General features: G+C 41.4%; 1 protein-coding gene across 3 annotated transcripts in view; it reads right to left on the bottom strand.

Annotated features, from left to right (window-relative positions):
* Positions 1-350: 350 nt before the first annotated feature.
* SERTAD4 (SERTA domain containing 4) overlaps positions 351-27,591 on the bottom strand; it is a 41,389-nt gene continuing 14,148 nt past the window's right edge. Inside the window, exons 2-5 of one of the 3 annotated variants that reach the window (XM_042446307.1) lie at positions 18,879-19,258; positions 16,327-16,629; positions 7,219-7,334; positions 351-2,737 (exon numbers count right to left, since the gene is read on the bottom strand). In XM_042446307.1, coding sequence (XP_042302241.1) covers positions 1,988-2,737; positions 7,219-7,334; positions 16,327-16,621 — 1,161 coding nt within the window. In that variant the 5' untranslated portion in view covers positions 16,622-16,629; positions 18,879-19,258 and the 3' untranslated portion in view covers positions 351-1,987. Of the gene's footprint in view, positions 2,738-7,218; positions 7,335-16,326; positions 16,630-18,878; positions 19,499-27,591 lie in introns of those variants that run through there. The other 2 variants (XM_042446306.1, XM_042446308.1) reach the window with 2 other exon arrangements.

Genomic DNA, 27,591 nt, shown 5'->3' with positions numbered 1-27,591 from the left:
AAAGATTATGAGAAGACCCACTAGAAAAGATAATAATGCTTGGTACAGCAGAAGGCAGTAGGAAAAGAGGAAGAATACATTAACAGTGGATAGACTCAATCAAGGAAGCCACTAGCCTGAGCTTGTAAACCTGAGCAGGGCAGGGGGATAACAAGGTGACTTGGAGATCTCTCATTCATAGGGTTGCCATAAATCAAATTCAATTCGATAGCAATTAACAACAAGAAGATTTTGAATATCATTCGGCGGGAGCACTACAAATAATTCTGTTGATATCTGGGTGACATAACAGAAAGAGATTGGGTTCATTTGATCACCCCAAATGTATGGTCCAGATCAGACAAATGTTAAACCTTTCTTTGAAAAATGTGGTATCTTCCAAAAGTTTGGAAGTGTTACTTTTGGGGATTATAATTCTCAGAATCATAGAATCATAGAGTTGGAAGAGACCGCAAGGGCCATCCAGTCCAACCCCCTGCCATGCAGGAAATCTTCAACCATCATGGCCATTGATTGGGAAATTGGAGGAGTTGTGGTTCAAAGTTTTCCAAGTTCCATATTTGTTTCCCAGTCTGTTTCCTGGGTCTTTCAGCCACACACACACCAAATCTCAGCACTTCCAATGGGGCCAAATTCATTGAATGTGTAATCTTCCCACAGTTATTATTAGGATTCAGAAGTGTGGAACATTAGCCAGATCTTATCTCACATGTGCATTTTTAAAATGAGGACATCTGAAGATGATCAAAATTTGTGTCTAACAAATGAAAGTTATTTCCCTGTTTCTCCAAGAGAATCTTTAAAAATAAGATTAAAACCTTTACATTCATTTCAGATAAAAATCTTATATCACCACATTGTGCTTTTTCCAGAATAAAAAACCCTAACATTATAGGAAATCCCAGTACATGCTCTTTACAACTTTAAAGAGAGAAAATGATTTGAAACAGAGTAAAGTATAAAAGCATGCCACTGGTCCATGAACTTCATTATACCAGAAACAAAAAGGAAAAATTACAGCAACAGACAGTTGCCATAGAAATGTTCAAGCAGCTAATGCTTGTTTACAAGAGACCTCTGTGTTTTTTCTTCAATCCCTTCCTAAGGATGGCAAACCAAAAAAAGCAATTGAGCAAACAAGAAGAATAGATGCATTTGAATTGGAAATCAAATTCTCTATTTCAAAGGATACAGGTTTCTAATAATATTTATCCACCCTGTAATTTTTTTCCTGTTTAGGTTACATCCCTGCTGTAGCTGTTTTATTTTGTTTGTTTTTTAACTTAATTTTCTCACTGGAAAAATTAAGATAAAAAGTAAGGCACCAAAGAAATTCTGCCCTTTATAGCAACAGACCACCATAAGGCTCTTTCATTCTTGCAGCTTAGATAAACACTGTACATGTGCTGGAATTGTACATGGTTTCTGATTAAGATTCCACAGAAAGATGTTATTGCACCCTTTTGTTTAGACCAGACATGTAAAAACTTCTGAAGGGTGTCAATACTAGATCATGGCATAGGTTTATTCCTCTTCAACTATACACAGTCTTTCTCAAAGCCATTCTTGTTGGGCAAGAAGTATACCTCCCCTTTGCTGGTAATAATTTGCTTTTCAAATAGATAATTAATTGATAAGCATAAAGGAGATTCTTCTTAAATCATGTCAAACTCCCTAGGGCAAACCTCAGAAGGGTTATGTTTTCTCCATCTGGTCTATTGGTTCTTTCAGCAATGAAAGCTAAAATATATTTATATATCACAATTCAACTGTGCTTTTTAATTCCATATATTTATAAATAGTTCTGTGATGCAGACCATACATACGCTTTGATGCAATCTGCTCCCCAGTCATTAAAACTATCCATGAAGCTTATGACATGATTGTATTGTCTGTATAAAAGTATAAGAAGATCCATCCAGAAATTTAGTTTGATAAATTCAACATGCTGTGTGTTCTTCAGAACTGCAATTATATGGAATATGGTTCAGATTTTACTTCCTTTACTGCAACATATTTTGCTGCCTGGCAAGTATTCCCTTTTTCGTAAGGATTTCTTCCATGATTCATTCATGTTGCTCTTGTCATCTTGCCCCGTCTCAAAATAATCATAATATTTATTTTTACATTCAATGCCATGGTCACTTTTCATAGGTTCCCAGTCTGAAGCACGGTCTCGCTCCATTTCATGGCCTCCTTTCTCGTTGCCTAACACTGTCTTATCCTGATGCCCATGTGGCCCAGCATTAGTAATGAAAATCTCATTGGCATTTATCTGATCATCATTCCTGTAGACAGGGACATTGCTGACACCATATTCTACCTGTTGTGAACAACCTGGCAAAGATATGGAAGAGGAGGAGGAGGAGGTCGAAGCAGAGGAAGAAGAGGGACTCCCTGTTGCAGAATTAGTAGATAATGGTAAACTTAAATAGTGGCTGCCACATTCTTGATAAAAGCAGCAGGTGTGGACCTTTTCACAATCCTCCCGTGTCATCCGAAGGCGTTTCCTGTAAGGACAGTCATGAGACACAAACCACTCTTGGGCTGAAGGATTGCCAAAAGAGCATGCAGGGAAACACCAGTTGTTTTGCATGATGATCTCTCCATGAATCCTCTTCATCAAATTATTTATGAGGACAGATCTCCTTAGGTAGACCTCAGGATCATCGATGTACTTCAACTTTTCCAATGACATGTAAAGGATATGTGCACGCTCCTCAAAGACAGATATTGTCTGCAGAAAAAGAGAGAGATAACAAAAACAGAGATCAATGCAGGGGAGGTTTAGCTGAAATGTGCTAATGTAAATCTGATCTGTGAGGCCATCATTTTGCACTTGTGAGATGTATTGCAAATCTGTTTAAATTATCTAAAGCTTTTCTAATTTTGCATCTGTATTTCTAAATTAGCATATGTAGTTCTCATGCAAATTCATGTTCTCCTTTGCTCTCCTTTGTGGTGATGCATATCCTTTTTTCTGATGATGTGTAAGTGGCCCTATTAAAAGTCCTCCATCAATTTATAAAAAGAAAAGAAATTCAGGTTTCTATTCTTTTTTTTAGCAGGCTGGTTATTTTCCATTTTTATCACAGCAGTTCAGGCCCAGAATGAACAAGTCCCAAGTTATGATGAATTAAGAAGCCTCAAAGCATTATATAAAAATATATATTATTCTAAATTATTCATTCATTTACTTATTTGTCTTGCTATTTTCAGATTATTCATAATTTAAAGTCCTAAACTGTAGTACTTAGCTTATGCATAAATCCAGCATTGCATCAATTTCTTTGTGCTCATCTAAACAAACATATATGATCTTCAGCTCTCATTCTGTTTACAAAAACGACTACAATCCAGTGAAGACACCTAGAAGGAGAAACAACTCTACAAAAGTGAAGAAGATCTCTGTTGTCATTGTGTGCCTTCAAATAATTTCTGACCTGTCACAGAGTTTTCTGGGGCTGAGAGTCTGTGATTCACTCAAGGCCACCCAGCAGGTTTCCATGGCTGAGTGAGGAATCAAACCCCAGTCTCCAGGGTCATAGTCCAATGCTCAAACCACTACAGCAATTACAAATCACCCCTTCTCAGTTTAGGGTTGTCAATTCAGGACTATCCCACGCCCTGAGATTTCGAGGCCAAAACATGATGTCTCAGGAGTTGGGTTCTGATAATGTTAGAAAAGGCAGGCCATTGTGAAGCCATTAAGCTTGATGTCTTAACCATCAACCATGGTTGCACAGAGTGCATCATTCAATAAAAAACACCAAGTCTAACGAAGGAGGAAAATACATGTAACTTTTAAGACCAGAGGTCTTGCCTTGAAATGTACAGTGGGCCTGCGCTGTACACACACTATACGAGGCTTCAAGCTTGCATTGAAGCTGCACGACAATAAAACATATGTTGTGTGCGACGCTGAAAGCATGCGCCCATTGTTTTTAATGGGGTGGGGCATATACAGAATTCCCCTTGCCTGGGGGGGGGGGTCCAGAATGGATCCCCCGCATAAGGGAAGGGCCCACTGTATTCTACTTTCCCTGAAGACTGAAGAAGAGAGTCCAGGCCATGAAATCTGGCAACACTACCTCTCACTACAACTACCTTCCCTGTTGTTCTGAGGTACCCCCACCTCACCCTCCCCTGGGCTGCAGGAAGAAGGATAAACCATAGGGAAGAAAATTATCCTCCCTTCCTACAGCAAGAGCATTATGTGAGTGAAGTTCCATTTGCAGAAAACCTGTATCAATGCTAATTTTGCTTTTTAAAAAGAGTTCTGGGGGAATATAAGATACACATCCAAATTCTGATCATATGGTGTCACTTCCTGCTATCTGAAGCTATGTCCACCCTTGCTTTGCTCTTTGGGTAAATTGAAGGAAGAAGCACCTTCAGCAAAAAGTTAATGATGTCATTGCATTCTTTATGCAGCAGGTCTGGGGGAGAAAAGAGATGTGTGCAGGGAATTCTGTCAAATTCATAAGACTTAGTGACAGATGCAAGGATTACTTGCCCACAAAATTGGCACTGGCACAACAGCTTCCTTTCTTCATCTTCTACCAATTGGGATAAGCAAAAGAATAAGCAAATTTTGTATGAGAAGGAAGCATTCCTCTTTATGCCTGCTTTTCTTCTGCTCTTTTCCCTTGTGGCCAAAGAATTTTGGCAGAAAGGAAAAATCTTTCCTATGAAGGCTATAGGGAAATTTTCCAGTTTTTCATAAACATGCATCTTCTTTCATATACAACCCTTTCCTTTCAGCAAATTCCCTCTTTTACACATACTGACGCATTCCTCATTCCTTGTAAACAATTACCAGGATTTGTGTTTATCCCATTTTGTAACAGAATTTGTTGTTAATTGTTCTAATGAAATATCTATTTCTATAAAAATTATGGAAATAAACAAATAGAGATACACATCACTGTAAGTGATTGGGTGTCCTTTGTGTTTTAAAAATGCATTAAGCATGTGTTTCTATACAAGATGTTCATTGTATAGACTCTTTTTTAAAGCAATTAAAAAGAGACATAATCTTTCACCCCAGTGTCTCTGGCTCAATTGCAGTCACTGTTGCCTGTAACTGGAAACTGATAAGTATCTGGCAGAGTGCTCTGTGCTTTCTGTGAAAGTATCTCCTGGTCTCTGTCCAGTTCCCAGTGGAAAACTATCTACAGTACTTTACAAAAATCGCCATCTCATTTGGCAATCTTATTTTGCAAAAAGGTCATGATACACATGAACCATAGTCTGACATTCCCCTGGGTTTAAAGCTTGATCTTCCAGATGTCCATGCAATATGGCAATCTTGCAAAACATGAATACATTCATATATTATTGGTATTTTTAGAGACTGAAATGAAAATCACAGTTGCAAAAACTGTTTAGCTATTATCTAGTGTCCTAATGGTGATACAAGAGAGAAGGAAAGAATCAGCAGAATCCTATTGTTACTCCCAATTTACGGAGACTTTTTGAATCAATACAATTTACATATGGTTTGATTCATTCTTCAACAATTGATTCAGTGGCACTATTCTAATTTGGATGAACCAACAGTTTCTAGGTTAGAATTTTTATTTATTTACTTATTACATCACTGAAGGTTTCTTCATTATCTAGTCTCGTGAAGAATGAATTCTTCTTGTCATTGCTGCTATTTAGGCTTTGATCCTGAGTTGTTGAGAGGAAAAAAGCTCACAGAAAGAGACCTCTCCCTTTGGAAGACAGCAGAAAGAGCTGAACAGCCACCTTCCAGTTCAACTCTATAGAGATAGAACTGATGGCTCCACTCCATCCAATATTGAGTACATCCCCCTTTTTACAGTGTTACAACCCATTTCATCCCACACTGATCAATAATATCCACCAGCCCTACAGAGAGGCATTTCTGGGAATGAAGGGGACCACAAAAGAGGAGACAAGCAAACCCCTTCTGCAAGTTTCTTTTGCTCATGGTACTCAAGATCCAAGTTATATTATTTATTATTTATTATTTATTCTGAGCTTTTCCCAAGTTCTCAAGCATATGTAATTTCAGAGCCAGAACACACACTTTAATACCCATTTTGAAGCCAATGAAAAACCTTTACATGTGGCGATGCTCAGCATAGAAAAATGTAATATCTATTTATTTTACAATCATTTTAGCATCATTGCCTGCCTACTCACATTGACTAAAAAAAATCAAAAAGTAAAACACATATGGCAGCAATACATTTGATAGGATCAAAGACGTGCACACACATACACATACACACACACACACACACAATGTGTATTCAAAAGGCGATCCCACTGTGTTTTCAATTAGTCTTTCTCCCTAGTAAGGCTGTTTAGGATTGCAGAACCAGGATTTTAGCAGTACTTCAACATACACATAGCAGAATGATCAGCTATTTGCTTTCTGAGACTGAACTTATAAGAACTTCAGACAGTCATGAAGTAGGAGGAACTGGGCCCCAAAATTAGAGAAAGAGGTCTATAATTGCCCTAAATGTGACCCTGCTGTATGGTTTTCAAACGCTCTCCCAGTGTGAAGAATGGCTGCACTGCAGAAATAATGTGGTATGACACCATTTTTAATGTCATGGCTCAGTGCTATGAAATGTGGGATTTATACTTTTGTGAGATATTTAGCCTTCTCCATCAGAAAGCTCTGGTGCCACAACAAACCCCAGGATTCCATAGCACTCAACCACGACAGTTAAAGTGGTGTCAAACTGCATTATTTCTGCAATGCACATTCAGCCCATATTGCTGAAATTACTCATAGCTACTTTCAAGAAGAAATTTAGTAAAGAACTGTATCTCTGGTTGGCTGGTGGGTTCTGGGAACTATACACATTTTTGAGTACCTCTTCCAAACCAGCCCAACTTCATAGCACGGGGGGATTATTGTAGAAGGAAGTGCAATGTGTCAAATATGTCCTCTGGAAGTAGCCAATTCAGAATAATTATCCTCAAGAAACCTTGTAAAAGCAAGCCCCCCCCCCCCCAAACTTTCTTCTTCTAACAGCTGTAATAATAAAGAATGCAAAGGGGGTAGCTATTTTGTTTAATATACTAGAATTAGATTATAGATATTTTTTAAAAAGGAAACGAAACATTCATATTTAAGAAGAATGAAATATTGCCTGAGTGGAGAATTTGCCTGGGCGGATGATTTTCACATTCTTATCACAAACCTGCTTTTAAAAACTTTTAAAAACTTACTTTAGGTGAAGAAGTGCTGAGCGGTGGATGAAAATCTTCTTCTTCTACATATTTTCTTTTAAAATATGTGATCTTGGATGTTGCTAGAGGATTTGAAATTCCTCTGTGGTGTGAGCCTGTGGAAAATAAATTACATACAAGTAAATTGCATACCTCTCTGTTAACAAAACAAAGACCTCGCAGGTCTTTTCTTTGGTAAAAGTTCATTGCAAGACTATTGAGAATTTGCTAACCCAGCTCCCTTTTTTAAAAGGATGCTTTGTTATAAAAAGTCAAATGATGTGCAGGTGAACATGTTTATTCAGTAATATGAAACAATTAAAAAATACATGAATACAAAAAAAATAACAGGTGTATTAAAGTGACAATAGAGAAATAAGCAGGTTCACAATGAATTCTAGATAAGAGACATCAAAAACTGACAAAATTACTGGATGGCAAAGAAAGAAGTCTGTACCTGAGAAATTGGGGGGTGGGGAGGGTGGGACTACATTCTTTGAGGTCAAAAGTGTATGTAAAATAATTGCTTATCAATTAATGAGCAAAAAAATTGTACATCTATATACATATGTATAAGTTTAATAAGTACGCTTCACTAAGAAAGTGTATTTTCAAAGGGTGATTCAGAATTATCTTATCTACCCTGAGAGGTGTGTCATTTTGCATTTTTTAATTCTTAGGAAATGTTTAGTATCAATAAAATAATTAGGGTTGAAATGTATGGGGCAGCAAGTAACATGAACAATTACATGCACAGGAAAGGTATTTGGTTTTTGAATGAAGTAGCAGCAAGTTCAAAAGCCAGTGTAGTGTTGCAGTTTGAGTGTTGGACTAGGACTGCTGCCACACTGAAGAATTAACACAGTCTAATACTGTTTTAACTGTCATGATTCCATGACAATTTCATTGTGGCACCACAGTTCTCTGACAGAGAAGGCCAAATATCTCACAGAACTCTAAATCCCAGAATTCAGAGCACTGAGCCATGGCAGTTAAAGCCATGTCAAGCTGCATTAATTCTGCACTGTAGATGCAGCCTAAGGTAAGACTGGGAAGACCAGGCTTCAAAGCCCCACACAGCCATAGAAACTAACAAGGTGACCTTGGGCAAGTCACACAGTCTCAGCTTTCTAGGATGGCAATGACAAACCTCAGAATAAATCTTGCTAAGAAAACCCTAGGATAGGGTCACCATTAGTCAGAGAAGGCTCTTAACAACAGAAAAGCTTCAAGGTCAGGGTAGGTAGATCATTGCTGCACCACCTGGACTTTGGTCACATTCACAGGATCACATTCAGCAAGGTCAGACTTGTGATACCTAGTTTAATAATAGTTCATGTGGAAAAAATTCCACATGATCCAGACAACAGCCAAGGCTTGTAGATTGTTTCTATACAATATTGCCAAAATCCGACCATATCTCTCTGCCTCTACTGCCAAGATCCTGGTCCATGCCCTACTGGTCTCACAACTTGATTATTGTAATGTCCTCCTGGCTGGGCTTCCTCTTTCTCACCTCCGTCCTTTAATTTCTGTCCAGCATTCAGCTGCACGCATTATCACATCCACCCACCGCTCTGACTACAGCTCTCCTGTGTTGGCACTGCTTCAATGGCTCCCCCTCCCTTTCCGTATTCAGTATAAGCTTCTGCTGTCGACATTTAAAGTCCTCCTTGGGCTGGCCCCTCCTTACTTATCAGACCTTCTTTCTCCTCATCTTCCCACCAGGGCCCTCCGTTCTGGTAGTCAAGGCCTGCTGTCCCAGCCCAGGATTTCCTCTGCCCCATCCCGGATTCGCCCCTTTTCACTTGCTGCCCCTCACTCCTGGAACCTTCTTCCTCCGCGAGCAAGGGCCATCACTTCTTTAACCAGCTTCAAAATGGAGTTGAAGACCATCCTGTTCAGAGAAGCGTTCTCAGGCATTGCATAACTGTCACTTGCTATTTGATGTTCTTTTGTTGCCTGTTTTATTGAATCATTTCCTGTATTGCTATGTATTTTATATGTATTATCCTACTAGAGAGGCAGGCTAACTCCAACAGGCCTCCCTGGAAGAAGTTTACCCATCCATTAAGAAGCCAAGCCCTCCCTCCAGTCCATCTCCCCTGATCCAGGCCTTGGAGGTAGAGAAGAACTGCTGGCCCTCATCCCCTTCCCCACCACCACTCCCTTCTCCTTTTGTGTCGTGTCTTTTTAGATTGTAAGCCTGAGGGCAGGGAACCGTCTAATTAAAAAGATTGTATGTACAGCACTATGTAAATTTACAGCGCTTTATAAATAATAGTTAATAATAATAATAATAATAATAATAATAATAATAATAATAATAATAAATTAAGTGGGCAGTGAAAGGTTTGGGAAATGAGTCTGTTTATTTAAAGACAGTCATCACATCGTTCCAAGTAGTCTGCGGAACTCCTATTCCACATGTCCAACCCATTTGAAAAATAGCAGCATTCATCAATGCAAGTGGCACTTGTTTAAGGATTTAGAATTTATTCAAACCTTCAAAACAGGGATGGGAATTATGCGGGCTGCATGCAGCCCTCCCCAGGGCTCCTGCCCAGCTCTCAGCCAAGTTTTCAGCTGATCTTGAGACCCTCCCAAGCCCACCTTGAGTTTTAAAAACTGGCTGAAAAGGCATACATTTTGGTTAAAAAAAACTCTGACTTGCTTTTGCCTCTCAATGCTGTTTTGCCACTACCCTCCAAGACAGTTGAAAGCCACCCCAAAACAACTACAAGTTCAAGAGACTAGAACATGTCAGTCCCAAAGAAATGTTACATGTGCCCATACAGTTGGGGAGACTGAAAATGCCCTACCCAAGGAAGTTAGGCTGGCCCCATCTCTTTTATGCTTCTCATGAGCACCCAAAACAGTGCTATTCTGTGTGGCATTGAATATATTCAGTATATTCTCTAATATTTGAAACTGATGTTTTAACTGTTTCAAAACTGGAGTCTATGACTGTTTTCAAACTGCTTTCAGGAATTTTCAGATTATTTTAATATGTTTTTAAATGTTTTTATATTTGTATTGTTTTAATTGTTTTTTATTTGTTCATCTCCTCGGGAGCCCTTGTGGGCTAGGAGGCGATACAGAAATACTTTAAATAAATAAATATTAGAGAATATACTGAATGCACTCATCTCATACCACCTGACAGGAAAAAACACTGTCCTTATGCAAAGACCAAATCTTAGTTGCAATTTATGTATCAAATATGCATAATTTGCTATAAACCAATTTGGGATGATGTTCTTTAGGCTCAATAGAAAGGAAGTGATTTGGAACAGGTAGCCAAAAATGTAATTACTCCGAACTCTTTTGAGACTACTAGATACCGTAATCTAGAGTGGGTCACAGCACTCCAATCAAACCATATGCTCCCATGGAGAATGAAATTTTAATTATTGTCTAGTATTTAATATGGCCACCTGTTTGGGATTTATTACATTCCCTTCCCCAGTGCTAATTTAAACCACCAATAAATAATATACAAGACAAAATGGGTGGTCAAGGTTTACTTTTGAGACAGGATGCTATAGAACCTAATCCCACAGTTTTGCAGCTCATCTTGAATGCATGTGGAGTATACATATATGTCTTTCATTCTAAGATTTTATGTTGACAACTAGCCAACAAGGCTTTTGTGGTGGATAAGGGCAAAATATTCAAACATTGTAAGTAATCAACAATATTAGACATCACTAGTGCTTTATGGTACCAAACTACTCTATACACATATTTATGTGGAATTTAATCTTAAACTTGTTTTCCTTGGAAGAATTTGATAAAATATATTCAGAATCAGGCTTTGATGGGCTTCTTTAAAGAAAGAATTCCAAAGCAAAGTAAAACAGAGGGTACTTTTAAGCAGTTTTAGAGTGCTCTTTCTCACTGAAAACCTATAGCAAAGCCACTCATATCTGCAGTTGGAAATAAGTAAAGGCCACTGCTTAGTTTATAAAATAAAAGTCTGGTTCTTATAATCCCCCATAATCTGGGAAAGGGAGACTGTGGTCCTTAGTCTGATTTAATGTGGAGGAGGGCAGAAAACGAGGGGGCAGAATGAGCAGTATGCAACTTTGAAATGGTACAAACTTCCACTACTATTGGCCATGGTTTTATCCACCTTTGGAGTTATCTGAGACTCTCACATATTGACTTTTCCTGTGGATCTGCAATCCTTGATAGGAATCCTACTTAAGTAAACTATGAACCATCCAGAGTTGGTTTATTCCTTCTCCTTTGCATGCACAAAAGACATGAAAACTTCTGTTTTTACTCTAGAACAATCCACACTCCAAATTGTAACCAAAGTTTGGTAACTGTGGTTTGGTTTAGTTTAAATAACCAGCTAGGAAAGAAAACCAGTTTTATTCTGATTTAATTAGCATTGATTAGAAGGGGGGAAATCAGCGACCACAACTCCCAGAATCCCTGAGAAGTGGCCAAGCTGATTCTTCTAAGTTCTGGCACACTTCCATGTGTTCTGACACACTGAGAAACTATGGCTTGTTCTAAAGTGCAGGAGGGCACTTTCCTTCATCTCATGCAAGAAGTGGTAGAAGAAGGAAGAATTCATCCAAACCAAGGACAGTGAGTAATTCAAACTGCTGAAGAAGTCAAAGCTTCTCTGAAGATCCAAGACTTGTGAAGGCTGGTGATGGGGTTTCTTTTGAGAAATCACTAAGATGGAAAGAAAACTATATACATAGCAAGAGATTGTAAATACTGTACAGACAAATAGTACTTAGATACAAATGTGATGGCACATTTATGTGGACTCTGCCACTTCAGATTGCATAACAGGGAGGTCATGTGTTAAAAATCCAGATGAAGTCTTCCCATCCACACAGAAATAAGGAATTCTAAGGAGAAAGCTCAACTACAGTCCTTCTGGTCAGTGTCTAGATTTTTATCTGGAAATATATTTCCCTCTTGTAAAAGGGAGCAGTTAATCATATGAGCTCCCACCAATGGTATGGTCATAGTCCAGACATAGGTTTACCATCTTATCTCCTGTTTGTAAAGCTGAAGCTCAAAAGACACACCAATCATCTTTATTACTTCATATGTTGCAGGGCTTATCTATACCATGCAAAACAGGATCTGTAAAGCTTGGTAAGTCCAAATAGGGACACAGAGAAGCAGCCATTTCCTCCAGTACTTGATTTGAGTTAGGGAACACAGTTTTAAATTCAGCATCATTTTCCCCCTCACCAGTGAAAACATCAGTGAAATAGTTTAACACTGAAGAAAATGTCTTGAGCAGCTGGTGCAATATGTCTTCTAAAATAATCAAACTGCTCAGTCCTTGACTGAGAAATCCAAAGAGAGCAGAGGATGAAAAACCCAAGGTAAAAGAACCACCAAATTCTATGGCATGCTCCCCCCACCCAAGCCTTTATCTTTCAGGAGAATGTTGGGAGAAATAAGAATCTCCACCTCAGCAGACACATCCCAACCCCAACCCCTTTCGCTGTTGAAACACCAATGTTATGCAGAGCAGTGGTTCTCAAACAGTTGGGTGGGACCTCCAGGGAGTGTGTGAAAGTTGCTTGAGGGGGATATGAGACTTGGAGGCCCTGATCCTTCCTCGTTCTCCTCCTTTCCCAGACTTTCTGAATATGTAAAATTTACACATTTGTTGTTGTTGCTGCTGTTGTGTGCTTTCAAATCATTTCTGACGTATGGTGACCCAGTGAACCTATCAAGATTTGTTCAGAGGAGGTTTGCCATTGACTTCCCCAGAGGCTGAGAGCATGTGACATGTCCAAGGTCACCCAGTAGGTTTCATGGCAAAGCAGGAATCAAAGCCTTGTCTCCAGAGTAACAGTCCTGAAACCACTACACCACACTGGCTCACATGCATTGAGTTAAATAATTGAGTTTACTTAAATAATGCTGTTCTTATTTTAACAATAATTATCTCCTTACAAAATGTTCAAATATGGATATACATGAATGTGAAAATGAAAATATGAACAATAATAAACAAAATATTTTTATTCATTTACTACGTTGAATGGGGGGGGGGTGCAACATCCACATGTAAAGGGGGTTCCCAAGGATAAAAAGTTTGAGTACCACTGGAGTAGAGGATTAGTGGCTGGGGCTCCCACATGTACCAGGATACAGTGGGCCCTTAGTATCTGCTGAGGTTTGGTTCCAGGCCCTCTCACCATAGATAACAAAATCACTGGATGATCAAGTCCCATTAAATACAGTGGTACAGTAAAATGTGTCCCTTATAAAAAAATGGCAAAAACAAAGTTTGCTTTTTGGAATTTTTATATTTAAAAAATATTTTAAGTCCTGGATGGTTGAATCCATGGAAAAACAATCCACGGATACAGAAGGCTGACTGTACACCATGGAGACACATACACACACACACACCCTCACAATGGGGATATCAGTTGGTTCAGAAGAGATGACATAAAAGTATTCATAAAATGCATACTTTAACTTGATGGAATTTACAGACACAAGAGATGGTGATGGTCACAGGCTTAAAGAAAAAATGGTACTGGGCAAAATAGGGTTTGGTTCCAGAACACCAACACCACTGGATAACAAAATCAAATCCCATTAAATATAATGGCATAATAAAATGGTGTCCCTTATATAAAACGGCAAAAACAAGGTTTGCTTTTTGGAATTTATATATTTTAAAAATATTTTCAAACTATGAATGCTTGAATCGGTGGATTAAAAAAAAATCTGGATAGAGATGGCTGATGATTGTACAATAACATCCAAAATCCACAAAACAGTGATACCTTTATTGGCCAACCAAATTCCAAATTTTGGCACTGGTTGGCATTTTTCCCCCAACCAAAATGCAGGCTGACATTAATGCTGAATAGCTGAACTGAAAACAGAAACATCTTCAAAATGTAAAGTTGTGTTTTATAAATTGATACCTAATATTTTCTGGCTTTGGAACATGTCCACCACACATATGATAGTATGTTCCTGGGTTTTGTGCACATTTCCAACAATCATTTCTTGCACCTTTATACATTTTAGCTATTCTACGTGGAGACAAGTGCCATCTTAAAAACATTTTAGAATTATTTTCCTTTAATCCTGACAGTGTGTGTCTTTCATTCCACATTTTCCCCCACAGGTCTAGGTTTATTGCTTTACCTATATTTTGACATTTATGTTAATGTCAATATGTGTTTTTAATGATAAAAGATGGTGGTATCAAATAAAAATAAACAGTGGGAGGGAACAAAATGTAGGCTTGTGACTAACACAGTCATAATTTTTTTCTTCTGTATGATTTTTTTTTTACTCCTTTGTCTGATGAAGAAGTCATTGGAGCTTCAAAAGCTTGCAACATATTTTTTTTTGTACAATGGGCCCTTGGTATCCATTGGGGTTTGGTTCCAGGACCCTCCCCCCATGGATACTACAACCCATAGATGCTGAAGTCCCCTTAAATACAATGGATAGTAAAATTGTGTCCCTTATATAAAATGGCAAAATCAAGGTTAACCTTTGGGAATTTATCTCTTTTTGGAATATTTTCAAACCATGGATGCTTGAATCCATGGATAAAATATCCGTGGATATGGAGGGCTGACTGTATTCTGGTTGGCCCAATACGTATAAGTATCACTGTTTTGTGGACTTGGGATGTTATGGTACTTTACTACATGGTCAACAGGGCTAGAACTAGAAAAGATCCTAAAATGCAAAGGCCCGGTCCAGACGGGTGCGATAGGACACCCTCGTCACATGCAAGGGGCAGTGCTTCTAGACGCCCCTCACCCCTTGCATGTGACGAGGGTGTCAAAATGGCAGTGCCCTGTACAGATGGGCGCCACCATCTACATGATGGATGCCTAGTGTCCCCACGTCGCGGCGTCATTATAGTGCCACAAGAATAACTCGCTTTTTGTGGGTTCTTTTTGGTCCATGGGGAAGTCCCACGGTCTGGAGGCTGCGGCTTCCCCACGGACCAAAGCTGGGTGCCAAAGATATACAAAGATATATGCCAAAGATATACAACTGAGCACAAAAGTTGGAATCATCCAAGCCATTGGGTTCCCCATTACTGTGTATGGATGCTAGAGCTGGACAGTTAATAAAGTGGATTGGAAGAAAATGATTTCATTCAAGATGTGGCGCTGGAGAAGAGTACTGAGGATAACTGTGGGCAGACAAAAAGACAAAGAAATGGGTCCTAGAGCAGATCAAGCAAGAAATCTCCCTGGAAGCCAGGATGGCAAAACTGAGGCTGTTGTACTTTGGACACATCATGGGAAGGCAGGAAAGGTAGAGGGAAGTAGAAAGAGAGGAAAGTCACATGCTAAATGGATGAAATCTATTAAGGAGGTCATGGGACATTACATGATTGTTATCCAATGTTATTTTAATTTATTGTCTGCTGTATTTTATTGTTTGATTGTTAATATGTATTAATATGTATTATGCTTGTTTTCATAGAATGCACACCATAGACAAGTTTATTTTATTTTATTTATTTTAACTGATTGTATGTACAGCGCTGTGTAAATTTACAGTGCTTTATAAATAAAGCTTAATAACAACAACAACAACTTAAGAAAAGCAGTGGAGGTTAGGGTGTCTTGGAGATGTCTCATCCATGCGGTTGTCATGAGTCGAGATCAAATGGAGGGCAGTTAACAACAAAAACAAATGGTTTTTTAAAACACCTTTGCCTGAGGAAGAAGCCAGGGGAGCTTCAAAAGCTTCCAACATGATGTGTATTATGCATTTTGGTTGGCCCAATAATAGTATCGCTGTTTTCTGAACTTGCAACATGGTATTTTCCAACATGGTCAACATGGCTTTTTGTTGTTGTTAACCATCCTTGAGTTGTTCTTGACCCATGGCAACCCTGTGGATGAAACATTTCCAAGACTCCCTGTCCTCTACTGTTCTGCTTACTTCCTGCAAATTCATACCCAAGACCTCCTTAGCAGACTCCATCCATCCAGCGTGTGGCCTTCCTCTCTTTCTCCTTCCCTTCGCCTTTCCTAGCATTATTGTTTTTACCAGTTCTTTCATGCCAGCCCTGGATACATCGAGCCTTGGTTGTTGTTGGGGAGGCCAGTGGAGTCTTACCTGCTGCAGGAGGATGCCCAGAGGATGCCCGGCCCTCGCTGCCCAGAGGCGGAGGATGCTGATGCTGGTGCTGGGATGGCGTGGGCTGGCCCTGGCTGCTGGTGTGACTGGTGCTGCTGGAGGCTGCTGCTGCTGCTGGCGCTGGTGCTGTCTCCGCAGGAGCTGGGCTGCTGCTGCTGCTCTTGCTGCAACACCTGGCTTCCCAGAGCGGCTGGAACTCGGTGGCAGCTCCCTCGGAAGAGACAATGGGCTCGCCGAAGCTGCTGCTGCTGCTCAGGGGCAGCACCAGAGTCATCCTCGCGGCTGCCACAAGACAAAGGTCACCCAGAGCCTCAGGTCAGGAAGGCTACACCAGCTCCAGCCTCCCTCCTCCTTCCCTCCCTGCTCTGCCTTTGCCCTGCCCTGCCCGGGCATTCAGGCTGGCATTCGATGTTCTCTCCTCCCTTCTCTTTCTTCCCCACCACCCAGGGACCCTTTCCCCTGCCTTTCTGCCCTGCCTCCCCCACTCACACATGGCACTGGCGCCCAACCAATGCCAGCCTGACTGCCCAAGCAGGGCAAGGCACCCATCAGAGACAGACTGGGCATGGCTTTGATGTTCATCTTCCCTCCCTTCCCCTTTCCTTCTTTCCTTCCTGCTTCTGCCTGTCTGCCCTCTTGCCCATCAGAGTGCCACCCTCCCTTGCCCGCATCTTCCCTCCTTCCCCCCACAGCCCCTGCCCCCTTGCCCCCCCCCCACTCACGCATTCAAAGGCATCCAGCAGAGACAAATAGGGCATGGCTTTCCCTTTTGCCCACATCTAGCCCTCTCTTCCCCCCAAAATGGGGGGAAAGAAATGGAGGGCAAGTCCGAGAAAAGGAGGACGGCTGGTCACCCTGGGCGAGGCGAAAGCAATGCCCCCTCTGGCTCTGCTGGGTGCCACTGAAGGGCCTGGGCGAGGAGGGACTGGGGGGGGTCAATGGGGCAGGAAAAAGGCAAGGCAGAGAGGCTGGGAGGAAAGATGTGGGTAAAGGGAAAGCAATGCCCAGTCTGGTGACGCTGCGTGCCACTGAATGCCCAGCAAAAGCAGGCAGGGCATTGCTTTCGCCTTGGCCACATCTTCCCTCCCTTTCCCCTTGCCCAGGGTCCCCTTCCTTCCTCCCAGCCTCTCTGCCTTGCCTTTTCTGCCCCATTGACCCTCCAATCCCAGCCCCTCCTCGCCCATGCCCTTCAGTGGCACCCAGTCTGCCCAGCACTGCATCGCTTTCTCTTTTCCCGCACCTTCCTGCTCTTCATCAGCGCCCAGACTCTGCCTTCTTCCCCTTCTGCCCCATTGCCCTCGGTCCCTTCGTGCCCATGCCTTTCAGTGGCACCCAGCAGGCAGGGAGACCAGGCGTCCTCCTTTCCCAGGACGTGTCCTCCTACACTTCCACCTCCTGTCCAAGAGGGATTTCAAATTGTCCTCCCCTTTGAGCAGGACTGAGACGCATGGATTTATATTTTATATGAGGGTTTCCAGCTTTTATTTGGCAACGATTCTTCTTGAGTGTCCTACATCTGGCCATGCCTTGCCCTCCTTCGCGGTTACGACATCGGCTTCCTCTGCCAGCAGAGGCAGGCTGGGCATTGCGTTCCCTTGCCCACCTCTGCCCTCCCTTCCCCATCGCCCGGGGAGCCCTGCCTTCCTCCTTCCCAGCCTCTGCCTTGCCCTCCTCTGCCCCTTTGCCCCCACTCTCCAGTCCCTCCTCGCCCAGCCATTCAATGGCACCCAAAAGCAGAGGCAGAGGGGGCATTGCTTTCCCCTTGCTCAGCCGTCCTCCTTTTCCCCAGGACCTGCCCTCCATTCCCAGCTTCTTGTCCAGGAGGGATTCCACAGTGTCCTCCCATTTTGAGCAGGACGCAGAAGCATGCATCTCAGCTTGACAAAAAGAGTTTGCAGCTTTCCTTTTGGCATGTCCTACACACACAGGACACTGTGTGTGCGTGAGAGAGAGGGGGGAGAGATTATATATATCCCCCATACATACATACATACATACATATATATATACACACACACACACACACACACACACACATCCTCTCTTTCTCGCTCGCTCTCTATCCTACACAAACACATATATAAATGTCCTAAATACCGGAATGCTCTACATTTTGCAGTGCCTTGCCCTCCTTGGCGGAGAGGAGGGCATGGGGCCACCTTGCCAAATGGCATTGGTTTGGGCACCACTGCAGGAAATCAACGAGGGGGAAAGAGAACCCCCCCCAAAAAAGGTGACCTCTCTCCTCCCCATAAAACAGACCCCACTCCATACACCGCCTTCCCCGCAATCCTTGGGAAATGACCCCTCACCTCCCACCCCTTTCGATGCCAGCATCACTTACTGTTCCACGGAAGGCTGAGGTTGGCAGCCTTTGCCCTGAGGAAGGCGACCCTTTCCTCCCGCTTGGCTAGCTGTCTGCCTGTGCCCCCAGCCCCTGTGCCACTGCTCTCTACACTTCTCTCCATTCAGATCCTCTCCTCCTCCTTTTTTTCCAAGAGGAAGAAAGGAAGGCGCAAATGGAAACAGACCTCTCTCTTTCTTTCTCTCTCCAAGCGATGCTCCGGGATTGCAAGAGGATCACTGGCTTCTCTCCTGGCGCAGCGACCTCGGCAACGACATTGTGTGTGTGCCTTGTGTGTGTGTCTCTGTCTCTCTCTCTCTCCTCTTCTTCTTCTCCTTTCCTTCTTTTCCTTTCCCTCCCCAAGCGAGACTCTGAGGTCGTTGTTTCCACCAGCCCCGATTGGGCTGAACTGGATCTGCCTCCAGTCAAAACACGGAGCTTAGAAGACAGAAAATTGGCTCCGGTTTCAAGCCGGGAGTTGGCAGCCCCACAGGAGCCAAGCACAACAGCAGTGGAGCAAGCGGAATGTTAAACAGGAGCAGGAGACTCCAGGCGATGGGAGCTCGCCTTCCAGCCAGAGAAAGAGAGAGAGAGAAGAGAGAGAAACTTTTCTGAAAGAGCCAAGCAATCCACAACCCACTCTCTGCAGTCCTTCACCTCCTCTTTGGCACACAAACCAGACACAGCCTCTCCTTTGCTTTTCCCTGATGCTCTCCAAGAAACAAGAAATGTGTTTCCTTTGCAAGATTCCACAGATTTCTCAACCAAGGCTACATCTACACTGGAGAAATAACCCAGTTTGGTACTGCTTGGCTCAAGGCTATGGAATTCTGGGAGTTGGAGTTTGTTGTGGGGCCCAGAGCGGAGCAGAAACTCCAACTCCCAGAATTCCATAGCCTTGAGCCAAGCGGTGCCAAACTGGGTTATTTCTCCAGTATGGATACAGCCTCAGTGGCACCAGGGAAAGGCAGCAGTATGTGAAGCATTAACACCTGCCTGAACAAGACTGATGGTTGAAACAGGAGGGTCAGGATTTAAGAACAATCACAAGTAAAGAATATTCGAGACCTCCACATGGTTCGGATGTTCGGAAGAATCTCTTTTTGTTACACCAGCCAAGAGCTGTGAGGCAGGGATGCATCTATTCTTGTGCGCAGGCCAGAACCTTGCAGCCAGTCTGCAACTGCTTTTTCCAAAACGTCCGACTACAAACGGCCTTGTGTGCTTTGCGATGGTGAAAACCGTGGCACGGATCCAAATTTAAGCGAAAGCTTATGCTGGGATAAATTTAGTATTTGAGATAGAATCATAGAGTTGGAAAAGACCACAAGGGCCATCCAGTCCAACCTCCTGCCATGCAGGAACTCCCCGACAGATGCCCATCCAGCCTCTGTTTAAAAATCTCCAAAGAAGGAGACTCCACCACACTCCAAGGGAGTGTCTTCCACTGTCAAACTGCTCTCACTGTAAAAAAGATCCTCCTAATGTTTAGGTGTAATTTCTTTTCCTGAAGTTTGCATCCATTGCTCTGTGTCCTATTCTCTGGAGCAGCAGAAAACAAGCTTGCTCCATCCACAATATCCCTTCAAATCCCTAAACAGGGCTATCATATCACCTCTTAACCATCTCTTCTCCAGGCTAAACATACCCAGCTTGATGCCACAAGTTCTTTTTTTTTAAAGCAAACATAATTTATTTGCTTGTTATATGAAAAAAAAATGACAGCTACGAAGCAACTGTGTACAAAGGATGACAAAAGTGAAACAACAAGGTTCAAAAAGTATTTCTCCAGAACTGAATCAATGTTGATATAAGGCAGTATGGTCTTCCTATGTTGTTTAAACTAAAAATGATACTTCATGTTGTTTCCCCACCACAACCCACTCTCCCTAGCCAAGTGGTATAAGTCCAGAACAACTTAGTCACAGCTGAATTCAGAAATATAGTCATGTCAGTCTGGGATATTAATACACAAAGGGATCTAATGCACCTTTGAGACTAACAAGGTGGGAAAGAGTTGTTGCACAAACTTTCATTGGAATTTATCACATGGAATGGATCCCGTGGAGAAACTTTATTTAAAGTGGTGAAAAACCGACAAAAGTGGGTTGTCACACAACGTTCGGGGTTAACCTGAACAGAAATTAGAAATAACCTGCAAAAGTGGGTAGTTTTTCAGACAATGTTTGTGTCAATGAGAAATAACACAACATTAATCCGAATGCACAGTGCATTCACAAAAACCCACAAAAGGGTTTTGCGTATTTTAAAATCCCATTTCTCCATGGGATTTAACCAATTTGCCTCCAATGTGCTTCCATGTGATGAAATCCATAGACTTAGGTCTACTTCCTCAAAAGTGTTCATTCCATGAATCTGAGGATGTAGACTAAGTCTATGAAAGCTTATGCTACCACTTCTTTCACACAGTTAGTCTCTAAGGTGGTACAAAATCCCGTTCCATATTGTTAGTCAATTTACTTTGAAACTGACTAAATTCAAGGTTCTTGCCACTACTTGTTCCACTAATTTTAATAGCACTTAAGTATAACTGAATCTGGATTGGGATTCACATGTTTTTGGTTTATTTTTGCAAATGATATAAATTAAATTATAAAGAGAATCATACAAGCCAATTCTCTGAAGGAAATCTTCTGAAGGAAGAAGACTTAAAGCCACACCAAACACGGATGTCCACAGATTCTTTATCCATAGATTCAACCATCCATGGCCTGAAAATATTTTAAAACTATATAAATTCCAAAAAGCAAACTTTGATTTTGCCATTTTATGTAAGGGACACCATTTTACTATGCCATTGTATGTAATAGGACTTCAACCTCCATGGATTTTGATATCCATGGGGAGTCCTGGAACAAAACCCCAGTGGATACCAAGGGTCCACTGTAATGAGATTTGAGCATCTAGAGATTTTGGTATCCACAGAGGGACCTGGAACTAAACCTCAGTGGATACTAAGGGCTAACCATAATGGGACTTGAACATCAACAGATTTGGGTATCCATGGGAGATTCTGTAACCAAACTCCAGCAGATATCAAGGGGCCACTGTAATATGCAGTTCTAGTGTTATGTCTAATCAGGAGTGAGACCTGTTGAGTTTATGGAACTTTGAATAACACTTTTCTGTCATAGGATTGCAGTCTCACCTATCCTCTTCAGAAAGGGGATTCAGTACTGGCACTGAATGCACATTTTCCCCTAATGCAGAACCTTCAGAGCCTTCTTAAATGCTTCCATTTTGGCAGCAAAAAATGGAGCACAAATGTTCTAATATAAATAAATAAATTGGACAGGATATGTACACAGAAGCCTGCTTTCATGAAAGGATCGTCTGTGTTGGATTGAACCTAATCAGTGATTTATGGTACTTGTATTACAGCTTTCTCACACACCCAGGTTTAACTTTGTAGGCAAAACACTGACAATCCTATTTCCCTAAAGTTTTTGAATGGTTGCTTCTGTAACCTGTGAGAAAGTGAAAGAAAAATATTATGAAAGATTACAAAAGATGCTTGTGTTTCATTTCTATTCTACAATTTGTTACATAGTTTAACCTCATAGCTACTCATAGCTTCAGAATCCATACGTGTTGAGACACCTCTACTAATGCTTCTGGCTTTTTATATCTTTACTACATAAACACTGGGAAATCTACTACGCCAGGTTTTGTTTAATTTGTGCATTTAACTTTTCTCTAGATTATCTGCCTTTGTAGATAGTTGTCTTTCATTTACCTTATCCAAAAGTTCACCCACCTCACATTAAGGCGGAGAATAGGTATGTACTTACTGGACTCATTGTATCCTTTTGTCCATGCAAAGGACAGAGAAAATTTGAAGTGGCGAAAAATGCTGTGTGCATGGGGGATGTGATTTAGAAAACGAATTGTGCAGAGTTCTAAATTGCACACAATTCTCTGTCCCTCATGCAGTCTCCTGCACATATACATAGTTAAGACTCCCTGCCTTCACACCTGGATTGTAGCAAGACGAGGTGATGAGGTATGATGTAGGGCCAGAGCCAAGAGCAAGCCTGCCCCTTCCCAAATGCAAGAGTCATACAACAATAGTGGAACTGTCTCTTCCCATACAGTAGTAACACATGGAGTGCTATGTTGTGCAGAATGAGTGGTGTTCACAAACCAGCAAGATCCACTAGACAGGAACATTGCAAGGTGTAATGCATGCGTACTCAGAGATTAGTCTCATTGAGTTCAATGGGAGCTAGTCTCAAGTTAAGTGTACACAGATTTAGAAAGGGAATGCTGGTGATGTAGCATATCTTGATTTCAGTAAGGCCTTTGACAAGATCCCCCATGATATTCTGGCAAACAAGCTAGCAAGATGTGGGTTAGACAAGGCTACTGTTGGGTGGATTTGTAGTTGTTTGAACAGCCGAACCCAAAGGGTGCTCAGCAATGGTTCCTCTTCATCCTGGGGAAAAGTGACCAGTGGGCTGCCACCGGGTTCTGTTCCCAGTGCTATTCATCATTGACTTAGAATAGATGAAGGAATAGAGGGCACACTCATCAAACTTTCAGATGCCACCAAACTGAGGACAGGATCAAAACTTTAAATAACCTTAATAGATTGGAAAGCTGGGCCAAAACTAACAAAATAAATTCCAACAGAGAGACATGTAAGATACTGCATTTAAGCAGAAAAAGTTGAAATGCACACATATGGGATGCAAGACACCTGGCTTGACAATAGTACATGTGAAAGGGATCTAGAAGTCCTAATAGATCACAAGTTGAACATGAGTCAACAGTGTGATGCAACAGCTAATAAAACCAATGCAATTCTAGGCTGCATCAATAGACATATAGTGTCTAGATTAAGGAAAGTAATAGTACCACTCTATTATGCTTTGGTCAGGCCTCACCTGGAATACTGTGTCCAGTTCTGGGCACCACAATTTAAAAAAGGATGTTGAAAAACTGGAGCGTGTCCAGAGGAGGGTGACTAAAATGGTGAAGGGTCTAGAAACCATGCCTTATGAGGAGAGACTTAGGGAGCTGGGTATGTTTAGCCTGGAGAAGAGATGGTTAAGAGGTGATATGATAGCCCTTTTTAGGTATTTGAAGTGGGGTCACACTGAGGATGGAGCAAGCTTGTTTTCTGCTGCTCCAGAGAATAGGACACAGAACAATGGATGCAAGTTCCAGGAAAAGAGATTCCACCTCAACATTAAAGAACTTCCTGACTTTAAGGGCTGTTCAACAGTGGAACACACTCCCTCAAAGAGTGGAGGAGTATTCTTCTTTGGAAGTCTTTAAACAGAGGCTGGATGGCCACCTGTCGGGGATGCTTTGACTGGGATTTCCTGCATGGCAAGGGGGTTGGATTGGGTGGCCCTTAAGGTCTCTTCTAACTGTATGATTCTATGATATCGCTACTTCACTGTCAGTCTGGAAAACTTGGATCTAAGCCCAATATATACTTACTCACTCAACATTTTGTACCAGTTAATATGAGTTAGGGTATCCAATTTAAAAAAAAATTACCAGGATAGTGATAATATCTGATGTTTGTGTTTGGCTGTAGCTCCAGAAGCACAAGGAATTACAAGTCATGCTGTTTCATACATATTTGTAATGTTAAAAGTAGTGAAAAGCTGACAGAATTGTTTCAAGGATGAGAACTGAGTGAACTTAACTTCTTTTCTGCGAAGAAGTACAGCATAAAAGGCTGGAATTAGTGGTTAGATCTGTGTTTCAAAATCTGTTTACAAAGCTTTGTGAGAACTTCAGTAGTACAGAAGCCAGACCAAATTTATATTGAACCCAGCTCTTAATCCTTAGGCTACCACAGATTTTCCATGTTGCCAGCCAAACGCATACATTAAGAGAACACCCTGAGGCATGCGAAGCAGCCTGAAGGTTAAAATGTCAGACTTTCATTGCATGCATGAAGTTCTAGTCAGTAAGATTACTGTGCAGTGCTACACTCTTCCATTTGCTCACTATTTCTTTTGCAACAGCTCCATTTTCACTCACTATTCCTTTAGAGTCATTATGATGCTAATGAGAGAACTGTAATGATGCCATTCACAATGTCAGTGAAAAAGGGTCTTTATGTGCTTCCAGAATGCCACTAAAACAGAAGTTAAATTTAAAATGCTTGTTACAATAATGCTGCAAATCTGACTAAAATCCCTAAAGGCCAGAAAGTAGAGTTGAGGTGGAAGAAATGCTGGGTATTGGTAGGGCCTCATTAGTTACTCTAAATTCTGTAGCAACCACATGTGGTATTATTGCTAATTCTGAAACTCTTTCATTTCTTATTTGCAGGAAGCCATTATGTTTTTACTTTGCTTATGATGAAAACATGTAATGGAATGCACCTATTTTGATGTAGGAATGTTTATTTATAACAGTTTAGCAGTAGTATTGTTTTATTTTTAAATTCTATATAGTCTGCCTTCCAGCCTACTAGAACTCTCAAGCCAGCTCACAGTACAAATGTATTTAAAAGTAATCATTAATATTAAAACCCCATTGTATTGAGTGACATACAGTTGGCTGTGAGACCAGGGTTCGATTCTCAGCTTGGCCATGAAATCCACTGGGTGATCTTGGGCAAGTCACACTCTCTCAGCCTCAGGGGAAGGCAATGGCAAACCCCCTATGAACAAATCTTACCAAGAAAACCTTGTGATAGGGTCGCCATAAGTCAGAAACTATTGGAAGGTACACAACAACAACATAACCTTATAAATTGAAGTGATCTGAGACTGATTCATGACACTTGAATAAATAGAAATTTGGGTTACTGGAATTTGTCACTGAATTGTCAAGGAAGTTTGTGCTGAATTCTGAAAACTGTATGTTACTGTGGATGTGTCAGCAGAACCAACATTTATTTTAAAAATATTTTTGGATTGTTGTTGTTTCTCCTGTTTGGTGCATTTGTAGTACATATCCTGAAAGATTAGAACAGAACTAATAAGAGGCACTAGAAGCAATTCTTTGATAACCAAAGCAGTGGGCAAAAACATCTATTTATACATACAGCCACCTCTAAATAATCTATTCAGTAAAGGCCCCATTCTGTACAGAGCCAATGAGGTATAGTGATTTGGCCATTGCATTAGGCCAGTGGTTCTCAGACTTTTTACTCTTGTGACCCCACTTAACATCTACGTCCAGATGTCACACACCCCACCCGATGCAGTATATGAATAAAAATATTTTGTTTGTTTAGTGTGCATATTTTCATTGTGCATTAATATATACTTACATTTTAACATTTTATAAGTAAATAACATGGCCAAATTAGAACAATTTTATTTGAATATATTAAATACGTAACACATGTGTAAATTTTACATGCACACACAGCCACGCTCCCATAAGCCAAAGCTCACAGATATGTACGGACTCAGACATGTTCTTTCATTCTTCCTTTCACTCACACAAATATTTGTTTACTCTCTCACACAATCACACAGAAACATTCATTCTCTTGTGTACAAGTGAGTATGACACAACTTCATGTGCAAGTATGCAAAAACATCAAGAGTGTAACAGAATGTGTGTATGTAAGAGAAAGACAGAATTTGTGTGGGAGACTGTATGTGAATGGATGTATGAGACAGAAAATCAGGAGGAAAAGTATTACTGACTATATGTGAATGGGCGTATGAGTAGAATGGAGTGTATGTGAATGTGAGAATTGGTGTGTGACAGAAAGCCACTCACACACTGAGAGAGGTAATGATGTTTTGTGAGAGAATGTGTTGAGGCTTCAGCAATGTCTCATCCTGAGAAATGGGTGGGTGACAGGACAGGTGGGGGAAGAAGAACCGCCAGATTGGGATGGGCCCCCAGAGGCCACAATCCAAGAAGCTCCCCCACTCCTCCCCTCTTCCCTCAGGCAGAAGCAGCTGCTCCAAACATCGCCCTTGCCTTTCTCTTCCCCTCCAGGACAGAAAAGGTTTGGGAAGAGGAAGAGGGGGGAAATCAGAGCCTCCAAGAATTGCGCACACACATCCTTGAGTAACTCTTGCACACACACACACCATGGTGCCCATACCACTGTTTGAGAACCACTGAACTAGAGGCTTGTCTACATCTGTAGGAAACCTCATATTCACCCAGCAGCATTTGCTACCAGTGCTCACAATGTTATTTGGGATTTGCAGGCAAGACGGGGCTTTTCTATAAAAAATCCAGAGGGGAAAAAATAATTGCCTTTTACCGCTCATTCACCTGAAAATTCTGGATCAGTGTCAAGAACACAGTCATATAGCTGGAAATAATCTGCATTATAGGACACGTGGTCATTGTAAGACTGCCCTTTTCATCCAGGTTACTCCAATCTCACCATAGTAAGTGTGGCATTGTCAGAATCACTGTAGACCCAGAAACTGTGCTGCTGCTATGGGGTGAGTACAGGGTTTCTCACCAGTATAGACAAGCTGGAAGGACCAGGGTTTGAATCCCCACTCAGCCATGGAAACCCACTGGATGACCTTGGGCAAGACATACTCTCTCAGTCTTAGAAGAAGGCAATGACAAATCCGCTCTGAATAAAGCTTGCCAGGAAAGTATGTGAAGTTGAAGGCTTTCACGGCCAGCATCCATAGTTTTTTTTTGTGGGTTTTTCGGGCTATGAGGCCATGTTCTAGAAGAATTTATTCCTGATTTTTCACCAGCAGCTGTGGCTGGCATCTTCAGAGAATTCTGAAAAACCCACAAAAACTATAAATGCTGTGATAAGTTCACGTTGTGGTTGCAACAGCATGGTGACAAACAACAAGCGCTACAGTCTGCTATTTTATGGAGGAAGATGAGACAATATTAGTCTCACAATGTCTGCCAAAAACATATAGCCTTTCATTGCACATGTAGTAAGAGTTCAGGGGGTGTTTATA

The sequence above is a fragment of the Sceloporus undulatus genome, chromosome 1, assembly GCF_019175285.1.
Source record: "Sceloporus undulatus isolate JIND9_A2432 ecotype Alabama chromosome 1, SceUnd_v1.1, whole genome shotgun sequence".
Classification (NCBI taxonomy): Eukaryota; Metazoa; Chordata; class Lepidosauria; order Squamata; family Phrynosomatidae; genus Sceloporus; species Sceloporus undulatus.
The sequence above is the reverse complement of the archived record's forward strand: the minus strand, read 5'-3'. Positions and strand labels throughout refer to the sequence as shown.